Source organism: Gallus gallus, chromosome 17, assembly GCF_016699485.2.
Source record: "Gallus gallus isolate bGalGal1 chromosome 17, bGalGal1.mat.broiler.GRCg7b, whole genome shotgun sequence".
In the NCBI taxonomy this organism is placed as follows: Eukaryota; Metazoa; Chordata; class Aves; order Galliformes; family Phasianidae; genus Gallus; species Gallus gallus.
In genome coordinates, this window is record NC_052548.1 from 2,324,947 (window position 1) to 2,339,276 (window position 14,330).

Below are 14,330 nucleotides of genomic sequence, written 5' to 3' on the forward strand. Positions count from 1 at the left end.
AATGAATTCTGGTCAATGTCCTTTGGTTTTCTTTGATTCCCTCCCCCTCCCCCCCCCCCCAAATTCTTGTAGAGCAGAGAGCAGCTCTTGTCAGAAAAGCTCTCCTAGAACATTTGGTTTTGAAAAAATGGATTTGCCTAGCTATTTTTCATCTCTAACTGAGAGCAGTTATGTGATACCACATAACTGCTGTGCAAATGGCTGTGCAAATTCTGGCTTTTAGTGGGAGCCCTCTGATGGTATGAAAGTTTCAGACTGAAGTAGAGAGGAAGGTTTCAAATCCAGCATATGCTTCTCTCCTCTTGCTTCTAGCCCTTAACTAAGCTTGCTTTCAGTTCCTAATTATGCATAATGCATTGGAAATCTCACTGAAATACCTTTACTAATAATTTATTGGACCTTTTAGTGCATTATTCTACCAGAATGTCCCTTCTTTATGCACAAATTAGATTTAAAGGTTAAGTATCTAATGTGTTGAGATGAATGTGGTGCCTGGAACCAGCGCAGGATGGTACTCTTTGCTGGGCAAAGTCTTCTGACACTGAGACATCAACCTCCTTTTTCAGGTCTTTGTCTTTGGCACGCAGTTTTGTAGACTCTTCTTAGGTGCAATAGATATTCTGATTTGATGAAGTCAAGGCAAGTAAGTTTGCTGTTTGTGTGTGGCTCTTGGCAGTGTCTTTCTGTACCAGTGTTTTTATTCAGATTGGGGTGGATTTGCAGCCATGCCTAAGCATCAGCAATCACTTCCTTCATATGTTTCCCTATTTCAGTACTTCATATTTGATTTAACTGAGGTGTGTGATTTCAAGATTATATTAGATATAGAACTAGGGCATCTGAGTTGCCACTTTTTCATATCTTGGGAAGTGCTGCTGTATAGAAAGCATTATGAAAGTGAGTACCACATTTATCTTTAGAAAGAAGGTAAGAGGTTTGCGTCTCTTGCGTAACGCTTGTCTTCTTACTGGGCCACAGTATGAGACTGGAAGCCTTGCTGAAGTGCTATCCCAGGCTTGCCATTCTTAAAAGATGCAATGAGCCAGACCTCTGATATTTGCCAGTGCTTTGTTCTTCTCGCTTCTCTTTCACAGACTTGTAGTTCTGTCCTGAAAACAGATGACTTTGGAGTACCAATTTAGATGCTCTGTGAGGTTTCTCAGTGAATCATGATCATCTGTGCCTGGGGGTGAGACTGCTACCATGCTGTGTTTTCTCACCTGAAGCACAGAAGAGCCAGGATTCAGACGCCCAATGAGTATGCTGAAAGATAAGTCTCTTGGGAACTCTTAAAAGTTGCCACCTCTGGCTTGGAAATTCATGAGCTGTAAATTGCTGGAGGCCTGGAGAATGGCATTAAGCTTTACCTGCTCTAATAATCATGCCCAGCAATCTGTTGTTGGTCACAGTCATACAGTACTGGGCTAGATAAATAATGAATGTTACCTCATATCACCTTTCCTGTGCTCTTACCTCTGAGCTGTTAACCCTATGTCTAATGCTTCTGAAAGAGAAGGCTGTGGAGGATGGAAGGACGTTGCTGTTACACCAGGAGCAGCCATAAGTTGCCTGGGGGCTGCTGTAGGTGTGGAGAGAGCATCACGTTGTCACCTGGTGACGTGCATTGGCAGTGCTGTAACACATTGACTGGGACATTCCTGCCTACCAGCGTGGCTGTGTGAAGGGTGTATACTTGAGAAGCATTTTCATTACTTGGTTATTCTCAGCACTTTAGTCTAAATAACACTCGGTCATACTGTCTTATGTGCTTGGGAACACATATGTTGGTGTTCTTGATCACGTTGATGGAGGGTTATTTAATGGTTGACTAATTGGGAGCTTGCTAGAAATTGGAATTGTAGAGCAGATGGTTGCTGCTTATGAAGCAAAACAGAGCTGTTTGAGTTGGAAGCATCGCTGAGTCCTGTGCTGGTTGTGAAGGATGGTCTGTGTGCCCTCATCCTCCAGGGACAGGCACTGGGAGGCTCCTGCAGTGTGTCCGTACCCACGTGTTGGGTAATGGGCTGAGTGCAGGCGGCCCCTGTCCCAAATGCAACAGGAGGGTGCCTGGGTGTGATTTCTGAAGAAATATTCCTGCTCGAGGCTCTGTAGATGAGTTGCCCCACTTGAGCAGTGTCTGTGGGTGAGGTAACCACCACCTTACCAATGTAAAGCTGCTTCCCCTCTACAAAGCCTGCTTTGTGCCATCAATCAGAGGTGTTTGGGGCTGCATCCACTGTGTTTAGTGTGTCCCCTTGGGGCAGGTGCTCTGCTGGCTTCAAGCTGTACCAGGGAAGATTCAGGCTGGACGTTAGGAAATACTACTTCTCTGGAAGGGTGGTCAGGTGCTGGAATGGGCTGCCCAGAGAGGTGGTGGAGTCCCCGAGCCTGGTGGTGTTCAAAGAGCGTTTGGATGTGGTGTTGAGGGATATGGTTTAATGAGAACCATTGGTGAAGGGCGAATGGTTGGACTGGATGGTCCTGTGGGTCTTTTCCAACCTTAGTGATTCTATGATTCTGTGATTCTATCAGATTGGTGTGGTGAACTCTGTGCTCCTCTGCTGCTCTGAGATCTCAGCAGACAGGCACGGGGGGATTCACAGCAGATGTAATAAGCAGCACTCACTGCTCTCCTTATCGTCAGTCTCTTATTGGACATTTTTACTGCATTCCTCAGCTCGTTTTACATTCCTGTTAGTCTTTGCCTGCTAAACTTTCACCACCATCATAAAACTTTTTAGGTTGCGTGTGTGTTGGAAGAATAACTGGTCTACATATCATTTCTGTTTTGCTGAGAGCTCTGACACATTAATGGGCACAAATGACAACTCAGGTGTTGAATGCTTTTTCAAAATTTGCCTGACCTTCCTCCCTTACAATGGGGAAATGAAATTCAACTCCAATCCTCCCCTCTTCTGTGCTCTCCTACCAGCTTTTGCTTACTATCTCTTTGGTCTCCAGCTGTGGTGTGGTTTTAAGTATTTGAATAAAGAGCAAGCATTATTTGGAAGTTTGGAAATAAAGGATGAAAAATCCAAAATGGAGTTGGTTTTTTTTTTTGCCAGGTCTGGCATTAAGCTGTGCTAAAACTGAGTGAAGCCCGGGCAGGAAGGAGCTGAGCATTACAAGGGATGCAGGCTGATGCTGAAGGTTGGGGCGGGCAGCTCTACATACTGCACTTGTGCATTTTTTTTCCCTTTCTTTCTTTCTTTTTGAGCATCTAAGTGTGGAATTCTGATACTTTACCATCTTGTTCACCCCTATTTCTTGATTTTTCCTAAATACGTCATGCCATGCTGCTTCATTACTGCCTTGAGGGGCTACACATGATTAAGTGCTGTGTTTTTTTGCACATGAATTTCAGTTGTTTTATTAACAGAAAGGATTACATTAGGAGAACACTCATACCAAGTGAACGGTAAACATGAATTTCTCAACGTGAGAAATATGAGGTTGATCCTTTATGTATTCTCAGGTTTGCTTTTTTTGTTTTTGTACTTAGCTGCACCTATTTTGCAACTTCCACCAATGAAGTAGAATTGCTAATAAACAACAACAAAAAAGATGACAGTGCCTGTAAGAAGCTGATCTTCTTTGTGTACTGAAGTGCATCTCAGACATAATGCTGTTGCCAGATGTGCATATGTTTAGCTGTAGTAGAAGTAGTGTGACTCAGGCTCAGCTCTACGGATTTGGGTTTCTCTTTAGAAAAAGACTAGAGGGATGGGAGTATGGCATACTGAATAGGAAGTACTACTAGAGAGCTTTAGTTTTCATCTGAGGAGCAGCTTTACTGCAGGGTGAACAAATTTGTGTATTTTAGTATGCCAGTGAATCAGCTTCGTTCTTTGAAACCAGATTCCTGGGGTTTTCTATGGTTTGGAAAGGTATGTGATACCCTAAATATTATGTTTGTGGTGTCAAAATACAGCTGAAGTAGAAACTCTCCTTCTATATGGCATTGAAGAATGCAATAAAAGAGCTTGTAGGCTGGGGCCAATGCATGAATAGAGCTCTGGGAATGTGGGAAATGGGAAGATGTTATTGTAGGTAAGTGTGAAAATCTTCATGCCAAATCTTCCGTGGCAGCTCTCAGTGCACTTCTCCATCGTGATCTTTAAAGGAAAAAGCTGCATTTGTTATAGTGACATAGCTACATTTTCCCAATGCAGTTCGTTAGGAGCCGAATGGCAGACATTCATACGTGAACCACTCTGTTCTTTCAGGTCCTGCCTTGCTGCTCACAAGTGATAACATCAAACAGCGGCTGGGTTCTGCTGCACTGGACAGGTATGTGCCATCTGCATGACATGTGGAAAAATGCAGAAAGGTACTATGCAAATATACAGTGTTTGGGAATGAAACCTTGTATTTGAACATACAGTATGCTTTCTGGTCAAGGTGTCTGAGACAATGATGTTTCAAGAGCATTTGGTTCAGATGTATGTGGGTGGTTTTTTTTTTGTTGATTTTTTTTTTTTCCCTAAAGTTACTTTATCACTTGTGCAACCAGACAAGCTGAATTAGCCCAAGGGTGGTGATGCACTGAACAGGTTGCCCAAGGAGGTGTGGATGCCCCATCCCTGCAGGCATTCAAGGCCAGGCTGGATGTGGCTCTGGGCAGCCTGGTCTGCTGGTTGGCGACCCTGCACATAGCAGGGGGTTGGAACTGGATGGGCATTGTGGTCATTTTCAACCCAGGCCATTCTCTGATTCTATGTCATAGAAGCCTCACTGAAGCACCGCATCCTTTTTTCTCTGTGTGCATACTGAATGGTATAAATAATGGAGAAATCAACATGCGTGAGCCTGGAAATGAAGGTGGGGAGGGAATGTTAAGACACAGACTGAGCAAGAAAGAGATGCAAAGCTGTGATGCTCTTCAGATGCTGTGCTTGATGTGCAGGACTTCTCTGTGGCAGGAGCTGTGGTACAAAAGAAGTTTGTTTTCTCTGTCCCCAGTATCCATGAGTACCGCCTGACGAGCTGGCTGGGCCAGCAGGAGGACATCCACCGCATCGTCCTGTACCAGGCAGACAGCACCCTTACTCCGTGGACTCAACGCTGCATCAGGCAGGCTGACTGCATCTTGATAGTGGGACTGGGAGACCAGGAGCCCACTGTTGGAGAGGTGTGGAACAGCTTCTTCCCATGTTTGCAGTGTTAGCAGTCAACGGTGAAAAAAATGCTGTTTCACACAAGTGGATTTCTGGGGATTTAATACCCAGTGAAGCATAAATAGTGGATTTCTTGGGAATATTTCATAAGTAGAAGAATTAAATGAGAATTTTCTGAACTGACAAGCTTTATATAAAAGTACTTCCGGCAGAGTTCCAAGGAATCATTTTGGTCAGTGGTAAATCAAAGCCAAATCACACTGAAGCAATATGGCATCCATGGTTCTGTCCAGAATTTCTCTGCAGGATCTCCAGATAAGCCAATAAAATCTTTGGTACATTTAATGATGTATGTGTAGGGAAAGCTGTGTGTGAATTGTGTTGTATGAATAATTTGTTCTATTTCATTACAGACTGTAAGCCATTTTTTTTTTCCTATGACCTATTTTTATCCTTAATATTTTATTGCTAAAGTGTGTTGATCAGGCATAAATTCTGCAGGAACTGGGGGAAAAAAAATAGGACTATTAAGATTGTGAAGTGCTGAGTCTGACCTCCAGAGAACCTGGGACTGTTCCCATCTGCAGCATTCTTTTGTGTCTGGTGTTGGTTCATGTCAGCATGGGGGAGGCAGGAAGCACAGTAATGGGAACTCACCATCAGATGTCTGAAACAAAAAGTGAGAAGGGCAAGGAGAAAAAAGTGGTCTGATTGGATGTAAAAAAAACAAAGCATACTGAAAGCTTTCAGGCTCAGGTATGACTTGAGAAGCAATCTCATTCTGTGTGAACAGCATGCACCTGTGCTGGGCTTCTGATGGTGTGTGTTCTAGGTAAAAATCACAGTGTTTTACATTCAGATTTAAATCCTTGTCCAATTTTAGAGTTTTCTTTGCCATATAAGCTCACAGCTATCAGCGTGGTTGACTAAATCCATCCTGTGTGTGCGTAGCAATCTGCACATTCAGATTAGGTGTCAGGCATGCATTTGCACGTGCATATATGTATTCCAAAATAGAGCATCTCATTAAGTTAACAGTGGAGCAGTACGTACCTGATACCTCCATTCCTTTGGTGTATATAATTTCCTGTAGCTGGAGAGGATGCTGGAGAACACAGCGGTCCGAGCCCAGAAGCAGCTGATTCTGCTCCATAAGGAGGATGGACCTCTCCCTTCCCGAACTGTGGAATGGCTCAATATGAGGAGCTGGTGTTCTGCTCATCTTCATCTCCACTGTCCACGAAGAGTGTTTTCCAAAAGAAGCTTGCCAAAGCTGGTGAGATGCCTGATTTGGTGGTTGGGCTCTCAGCTGCAGTACTTTACTTGTAATCCATGTTTCAAATGTAATCTGACGTGATGTTGTTACAGGATGTTCTTATTTGCAACTGAGTATTACATTGCTGCCATGTTCTTAAATCTATCTGGCTTTCAATGTTTATCAGTAATTTTAAATCCTTGATCAAGAAACAGAAATATCTTTACAGAAAATACGGCACTACTGTGGAGTTCTTCCAACTTAAGCAAAAATATGGGAGATGAAGTTGATTACTAGGCCTGCTTGAATAGTATATGACCCCCTTTTTTTTGGTCTGTTGTTAACATGGGCTATAAGACATTCATGCTTTGAGAATGATCATTGTATTCCTCCCTTCTGCAGATAGAGATGTATGAACGTGTGTTCCAGAAGCCACCAGACCGCCACTCGGACTTCTCTCGCCTGGCTCGTGTCCTGACTGGAAATGCCATTGCCCTGGTCCTTGGTGGTGGGGGAGCCAGGTAGGTCCCAGAATGTTCTCTGGTGTCGACTGCCAAAGGTCCCAGCCTGCTGCTGTGTGTCCTGTGGCGTGTCCTGGACATGTGGATGCGTTGCTGTGGAGTCCCAGAGCAGCACTGTTGCAGAGTTGTGATTAGATCAGAATAACAGGCATCCTATAAAATCTGCACTGTTCCATAAATAACGTTCTGGAGAGAGGCTGAGGAGATGTTTTTCTTATTCAAACATAATTGGGTGGATTTTTGTTTGGATTTCTGTGGAAGGAACACAAGTAGGAACGTGAGTGTTTGGTACTGAGTATTTGTTATGAGCCCTCTCATATATTGGGCATAGTGCCAGGAGATGATGAGGGTAAATGTGACCCTTCTTTCTTATGCTGGCCTACACTATGGGTTTTTCCCAATGGATTCTTGCATTAAAAAGTGGCTCATGATATTTCCAAGGCCCTCAAAGCTTTTCAAAGTCTAGACAGCCAGAGGAATTACATTCTCTGATGTGAGAATGTTCTCCTCTTTAAAATGATGTGATACCTCAGGTACCTGTATGCTTCTCACAGCCCTGCTTCCCTGGAAGCGTGTGTGTCTGCAGACACCAGGGTAGAACATGTGCTGAACACTCCGATTAGGATTCCAACTGAGTTACAAGTGAGCTTTGGAAATGCATTATTACCAGTGGTTTTCTTTGGAATTCCTTTCAACTTTGAGACTTTTCTGTTGAGAAAGATGTAGAATTTAGTATTCAAGAGGGAACCAACTTCATTATCTTCATCACCATGTCCTTGCCCTTCTTTAAAACAGTGCTTTGAAATACTGCTCTCAAATATAAATACAAATACATATATTGCATATTTGATTCAAATCCATGAAGATACCACATTTTTGTCTTGGTACCACCACGTGCTTTGGGGAGGGAATATTCCCTATAAGTAAAGGTTAGAACTCCTTTGTGACAGCTTGTTCTGATTAGTCACTTGATGCTGAGACAGCCAGTGCTTTGCTTTGGCTGTTTCTTCGAGTGTCTGTAAAGATGCCTTTATCCTGGTTGCTTTCACAGTTTCCTCACCCAAGATGATTTCAGTATTTCATTTCTGAGATAAACACTATCCTATGGAGGCACAAAATAAAGCAGAGGAAGGGAGCTTATACTTAATCTGTGTGTCTCAGTAGATTTCTTATCAACTGATCATAAAGCACTGGGTTTCTTGTGGGTTTTTTTGGTTGTGTTGTTTTGTTTTGTTACTAGCTATCTGAGATCTCTCTTTACTGAAGCCTATGCTATGCTAAAATACACGTACTGTATCTTTCTGGCAGCACATTTTGCTTATTCCCTTCCTTTCTTCCTTCTGTAAACACTGCTGTAGTTTTTGCCGAACTGTTTTTTTTTTTGTTCTACTGCTTAATTTGCAAGCTACCACCTGTTGGTGTTCGAGAGCAGGGGTAAGAGCAGGCTTGTTAGAGCCTGTTTGTTGGTCCTGTGTTGTCTTCTTCCCCAAATCTGAGGCACTGCACAGCTGCTGCGTTCAGCTTTTCTGGATGCAGTCACCTATCCAACAATGTGCTCACGTCTCATCAGCCATTAATTTGTCCATCTCTGCATCTGTGCAGTATGGAAGACTTTAAGAGGGTAAAATGGCAGACAGTGGGTAAATGTGATACTTCCTTCTTGTTCTAACATCCTTTCTTACATTTCATGGCCCAAGAAGCTCTCTTTTTCTGAGAGCTCACGCTGGTGGCACATGGATGGTGGGAGCATTGTGTTTTTCAACAGAAAGGTTCCTGCATGCTATTTCTGTAGCTGGATTGTCATCAAAATCGTGGTTGGATGAAAGACTGATTTTTTTTGTTGTTTAATTTGTTTTCCAAGAGAGAGTACAGTTCAGACTCTTGGGAAAGGATAGAGTTATTCTGAGCTCTGTACAAATCTGCCTTTGAAAGCTTTGCAGGCCAAAGGTCTTAGAAGGGGCAAGAGATTGTGCATTGGGTACTGGAAATCATCCTCTGATTAAGGCCTGCCTGACTAAAACCAGCATGACGAGTGGCTGCTCAGACTCCTGCTATTCAGTGTAGCCTTTGGATAGTGCTCTACATGAAGTAACCTCTTGCATTGCCCTGGAAGCATGAGTCATACTGGGCTCAGAAACAGCATAGGGCGCTGGCTGGCCCTTTCAGTGGGAGGTGCTGTGCTCTGTGGCTCCAGTAATATCAATTATTTGGTTGTTATTTCTGGAATGTTTGTCTGGCTTCCCAGTGACAGTCAGTTCGGGAGGTTTTACCCAGGCAGCTTCCTAGTCATTATCTTAGGTTTGTCATGACAAAAGGCGCGTAGGAACTGAGGGTTTTCTTTCTCTTGTGAAGTTAAAAATATAACAAATCCAAGTGATACAGTTCTGAAATTACAGTGTTTTTGCTGTAGTGAAGTGCTCACTTAATTTCAGCGAGAATCGCCGAGGAGTTTGGGGGAAGGAAGAGAGATTTGAGTTTAGAAAAATAATACCTTTGAAATGTAGTTGCGAGAATAATGACACAGCAAACCCTGCAATAAAGGCACGAACCTCCCATACGTCACCGCCGTGAACCTCAGCCATCCCACACACAGCCCACCCTTCCTTTGGCTTTCCGTAGCTGTCTTAGCAGAGCTGTTGGAAAGCTAACATTTACGGGCAGTAAATACTCAATAGAGAAGTGTCGGAGAGTCCCTGGGGCTGTGGAGAAAAACAATTGGTCGTGATGTTGCAGAAGGCTGACTGACACTGCATGGTGATGACAAGCCTTGTTGTTGATGATAATGTCATTCTTGTAGGAGTTAATTTGCTCCAATGCGCCGATTCTGAGTAAGACACATTAGGAAAATACAGAGCATTAAACGCATTTGTTTGGGTATTTTGATGAGTGCTGTGCAATACAAACACACCATGCGCATCAGAGATGCTGCAAGCACTTTCTTGCCTTTTCTGGGTGCTGTGCCTGATGTGATGAGCTGTGCTGGGTGCTGCTGCCTTCCCCTACCTGCACACGTGCAGCCCATGTCCCGCTGCTGTCCCGGTTCCACAGTGCTCTGCTTCTCCATTCCTTCCAGCACTTTCCTTCAGGCAGAGAATGGCAGCCTCCTCTGAGAGCTGCTGCTGGAAGGTGTTTCTAGGTATTTATTTCATCTTTTCTCTTTTCCCCACTCAGTTTTCTCCCCAGCAAAAGACTCAGAGCTCTTGGAATGGGTCCAGAGGAGGGCCACTAAGATGATCAGAGGGCTGGAGCACCTCTCCTGTGAGGAAAGGTTGAGGGAACTGGGCTTGTTCAGCTTGGAGAAGAGAAGAATGGAGACCTCGTTGTGGCCTTCCAATACTTGAAGGGAGCATATAAACAGGAGGGGGAATGGCTGTTTATGAGGGTGGATGGTGATAGGACAAGGGGGAATGGTTTTAAACTGAGACAGGGGAGGTTTAGGTTGGATGTTAGGAGGAAGGTTTTCACCCAGAGGGTGGTGACGCACTGAACAGGTTGCCCAAGGAGGTGTGGATGCCCCATCCCTGCAGGCATTCAAGGCCAGGCTGGATGTGGCTCTGGGCAGCCTGGGCTGCTGGTTGGCGACCCTGCACATAGCAGGGGGTTGGAACTGGATGAGCATCGTGGTCCTTTTCAACCCAGGCCATTCTAGGATTCTATTACATGATTTTGCCTCAGTTCTTGAGAAGTAAGGTAGATTTCTCCCATCCCCTCCCCCCCCCCCCCCCACTTGTTCTTGCCATCTCTAAGGGTTTGACTAATTGCTGCCTTTTCATTTTGGGCAGTTGGCCTATTTAATCAACTTCTTTCTGCCTTTTCTTCTTTATTTTCAGCACTGGTCCTCTGGAAAAGGGAGGATAAAAGCAGCCCAGGAGCAGCACGTTATGCCTTCCTTGTTATGGGCTTGCTCGTGTCTGAACCTCTTCTTCCTCATCTCCTTCCCTGTGTCCCCAAGGCACTGAGTGCCCAGACCCCGTGCTTTTGGAGGCCGGGTGCTGCCTGGTGACTGCTTGGTGCTGAGCCTCGCTTGGACCTCTGTGCTCCTTAGAGCTGGGTTTGTTTTTCCTATTCAGGGACTTTAACCAGTGATCCAAAGATAGAGAGGGTGCCTGACTGGCAAATCTCATCATCCTTTTGCTCTGAGGAAACCACATTTTCCTCTGTACCCTCAGTGCCTGACTCCAAGATCCCAGCCTCTACAAAGAATAAAATCAGGAGGCTTTACTGTCTCCATACTCCTCACATTTGGCTGTAACTGTGATTCACTCAGAGCTGTGCAAGCCCTTTAGCAACAGGGATCTGCTCTGGGCTGCTGTGTTTTGCTCCATAGCCCACAGAAGCAGAGAGAAGTGTTGTCCATTAGTTCCCAAGCTCGGTGGGTTTTGTTGGGTGTAACAGAAGTGAAGGCTCCTGGGTGCGAAGCAGTGGTGGAGCTGATAGGTACATCCCAGCCTTCAGGATGTGCTGAAATGTCTGCTGTGGTGGGGGAAGCCTGGAGTTGGAGGTGATGTACCTTTAGTGAGGTGCAGGCCTCAGGGTTGGGTGTTTTGCTTGCAAAATGCAGACAGCACTCATTTCTCGCAGTGACCTCCTCGCTGTGGTGCAGGTGAGGGCAGCGGTGTGGTTATTTAACCCTGACATTCAACTTCAGATAGGAACAGAGTCTCCAGGGGAGACTGCATCAAGTTTTTATGGTGCAGGTGCTTCAGATGCAGTTCGAGCAGTTAAGGAAGATTAATTCTTATTCCTCAGCTAAGACTGATAACTGATGGTAAGAGGCTCCTTAGCCAGATCAGTGGAAGGAGTCTGTGTGCAGAAATCCTTCAATACCAGCACTGCAGAGTGCAGCACTGGAAGTGGAGATGTGGGCTCAGGAGATCGATGTCTGCGCCACAGAGAGAAGACAGGAGCTGGAGTTGCCTTTTTGAACAGTCCTCCGTGACCACGAGCACCCAGATGGCGAATGTGTGCCTGGGGAGTGATGGGAGGCAGAGGGGAAGGATTCACTGCCTGAATTCTGAAGCTGTCTCCAGAGATGTGTGCTGCAAACAGTTATAGAGAGCACAGAGGGGTGCTTTCCTCTATGGGCTTCTAGGTGGATCCACTATAGTGGTTACAGAGGGATGAAGGAAAATCCCCCGGGCATTTCCTCGACTCCCAGCATTCCTCATATACGTCAGAATGCAGGAAATACTTTTCGGAGCCTTTGCTGTGTTCAAAACTTGACATAAATGGAGACCAGTGGGAGCACCCCTGGGTATGAGGCACACAGGGATTGAGGGAACCCAAATGTGTTGGTATCACCGCGTCCTCACACTGCAGAATAGAAGCACTGTTCATCTTAAGTTGATTAATTATGCCTCCTCCAAGCTTCCATCCCTATCTAGGTCCCCTCATCCTTTCTCTTGTCTTTGTTAGTCTGTAAGCGTGTTTCCTGTTCAGATATACCCAAGCCCTGAGATTAACCTTTGCATCCTTTCATCCTGCTATCATTCCTGCCTGTTTGCCTTATATCTGCCCTTCTTTTCCTCTCCCAGGATTTAATTTCAAATCCTCTCTCAAAGGAGCTATTAAAAAAAAAAAAAAACAAGAAAGAAAGAAGAAATAGTTTACCAACTGCTGCTCCCATACCGGGACATGTCCTTATTTGTCATCAACAGGCACTGCTTGGCTTTGGAGTAATTCCCCCTGGATCACACAGTGTGCTTTGGGACTGCGCTGCCTTTTGCAAAGAGGTGATTGATGGCAGTGCTTGGGGTTGCACTCAGTGCTTTATAACGGGGTGCAGGTGTGCCCTGCATTTGTCAGCCATCTCACTGTGTTTAGAATTCACGGTCAACGGAGGGCCAGCAGCTTGAGAAATGTATAAAAATGGTATTCCCACTCTTGGAGATATGAAAATAATATATCCTGATGAAAAGAATTGTTCTGAAGGAGGTTATGAAACAAAATTGCTGATGATAGAATCATTTGTTCTTCATTCTGACCTTGGTTAGGATGACTCCAGAAAGCACCAACAGCCTCTGGTGCCCACAGTGCCATGAATTACTGCAGCCATGGAGGGCAGGCGCTGCAGCACGGAATGGGGATTCTCTCTGCTTTGCTCAGCTCCTGCCCTGGGGTAGGGTTGGGCAAATGCCTGCAGTGCTTGTGGTGAGCTGTAGAACGAGGCTGCTGCATCTCAGCTTCAGCATCAGCACAGGTCAACCTCTATAGAATGCTCTGAAGCACTTACAGAAGTTTAAACTGTTATCACTGTGAAATCTGGGGGCTTTAGCAGGACGTTGTGCTCCCTGAATGTGCGTTCAGCAGTGAGCTGAATGTGTCTGGGCAGTGTGCTTGAAACCTGACATCCAACCCAAGTATTCTGACTAAGTTAACTCTTTATTGCAGTGGTTTAGGAGCAACCAGGTAATCCTGTGTGCGATGTCTGCTTACAGAGCCAAAGCCCACGTGTTCCCCAGGGCTGCTGAGGTTTGAGGGCACCCTCGCCTGGTTTGGCTGCAAAGAGCCCAGTAGTCCCCAGGAAATCCATTGTGGTGCCACTGCTAAATGAAACTGAAATATGAAAGAGGTCTGAAAAATGCTTCTCTCCTTCTTTTAAACCAAAGAATAAAACTGCAGCATTTACAGTCTGTTAGCAGCCAGTAATGATTATGAAGCAAGATTTCCACGGTATTGAAGCGTCAGAATGATCTGAAGGAGGCTGACTCTGCTTCATGTCAGGAAAAGAGCTGAATGCTTGAGATATCCTTGCCCTGGTTCCCTTTCTTCAAAGTAATCCCTTTGTATACTGAGCCCAACCTCAGCCTTGTGGTATTTGCAAGGGCAGGAAGTTAGTGACTCCGGGTTAATCCCCATGGCCTTTGCATTTGTCAGCCCACAGCTCCTGCTCTCCTTCCAGCACAGCCAGCTCACTGCCATGGGGTGCGTTTGGTGGAAGAGAAGCTCTGTGATAACCTGCATTACGTCCGTGTGCTCCTAGCTAGACGTCTGTATCTCAGTATTAGAGCTGTGATTGTTCTTTCTTGTATCTCTCTTTCAAGCTCAGATAGATGTATGGGGCTTCAGAGCCTGTCATTGCTGGAGAAGTGGCTTTATGCCCTGTGTCTGTGCTCCTGGGGTGTGCAGAGGATCCATTGCCACGTCTGAGTGAGCCAGACCCAAAAATGAAAACCAAATTCCAGTGTCAGCCATGCGGTGAGGTGCCTGGATTCCCAGAGTCATTCAAACAGCAGATATGGTTCTAGGGCGATGGCTGGGGGCTGAAATAGTGGTGAAGGATTTCAAGTCTTTATCCTTAAAGATAGAATTAGACCTGGGTGTTCTGTTGGTGCTGTTTCCTATAGTCTGATGGGGGGTGATAAGGAGCCTAGGGTCTTCTTTGGAAACAAAGATGGTAACTTACGTTTGGATTCCTAATTTGAGTCTGACCCAGAT

General features: G+C 45.2%; 1 protein-coding gene across 3 annotated transcripts in view; it reads left to right on the top strand.

The window, feature by feature from the left end:
* The window catches only part of PNPLA7 (patatin like phospholipase domain containing 7), a 116,458-nt gene that overhangs the window by 65,744 nt on the left and 36,384 nt on the right, over positions 1 to 14,330 (top strand). For all 3 annotated transcript variants that reach the window (XM_025156087.3, XM_040649098.2, NM_001130742.2), the window contains 4 exons: positions 4,227 to 4,290; positions 4,963 to 5,131; positions 6,211 to 6,393; positions 6,775 to 6,893. In XM_025156087.3, coding sequence (XP_025011855.1) covers positions 4,227 to 4,290; positions 4,963 to 5,131; positions 6,211 to 6,393; positions 6,775 to 6,893 — 535 coding nt within the window. The remainder of the gene's footprint in view (positions 1 to 4,226; positions 4,291 to 4,962; positions 5,132 to 6,210; positions 6,394 to 6,774; positions 6,894 to 14,330) is intronic.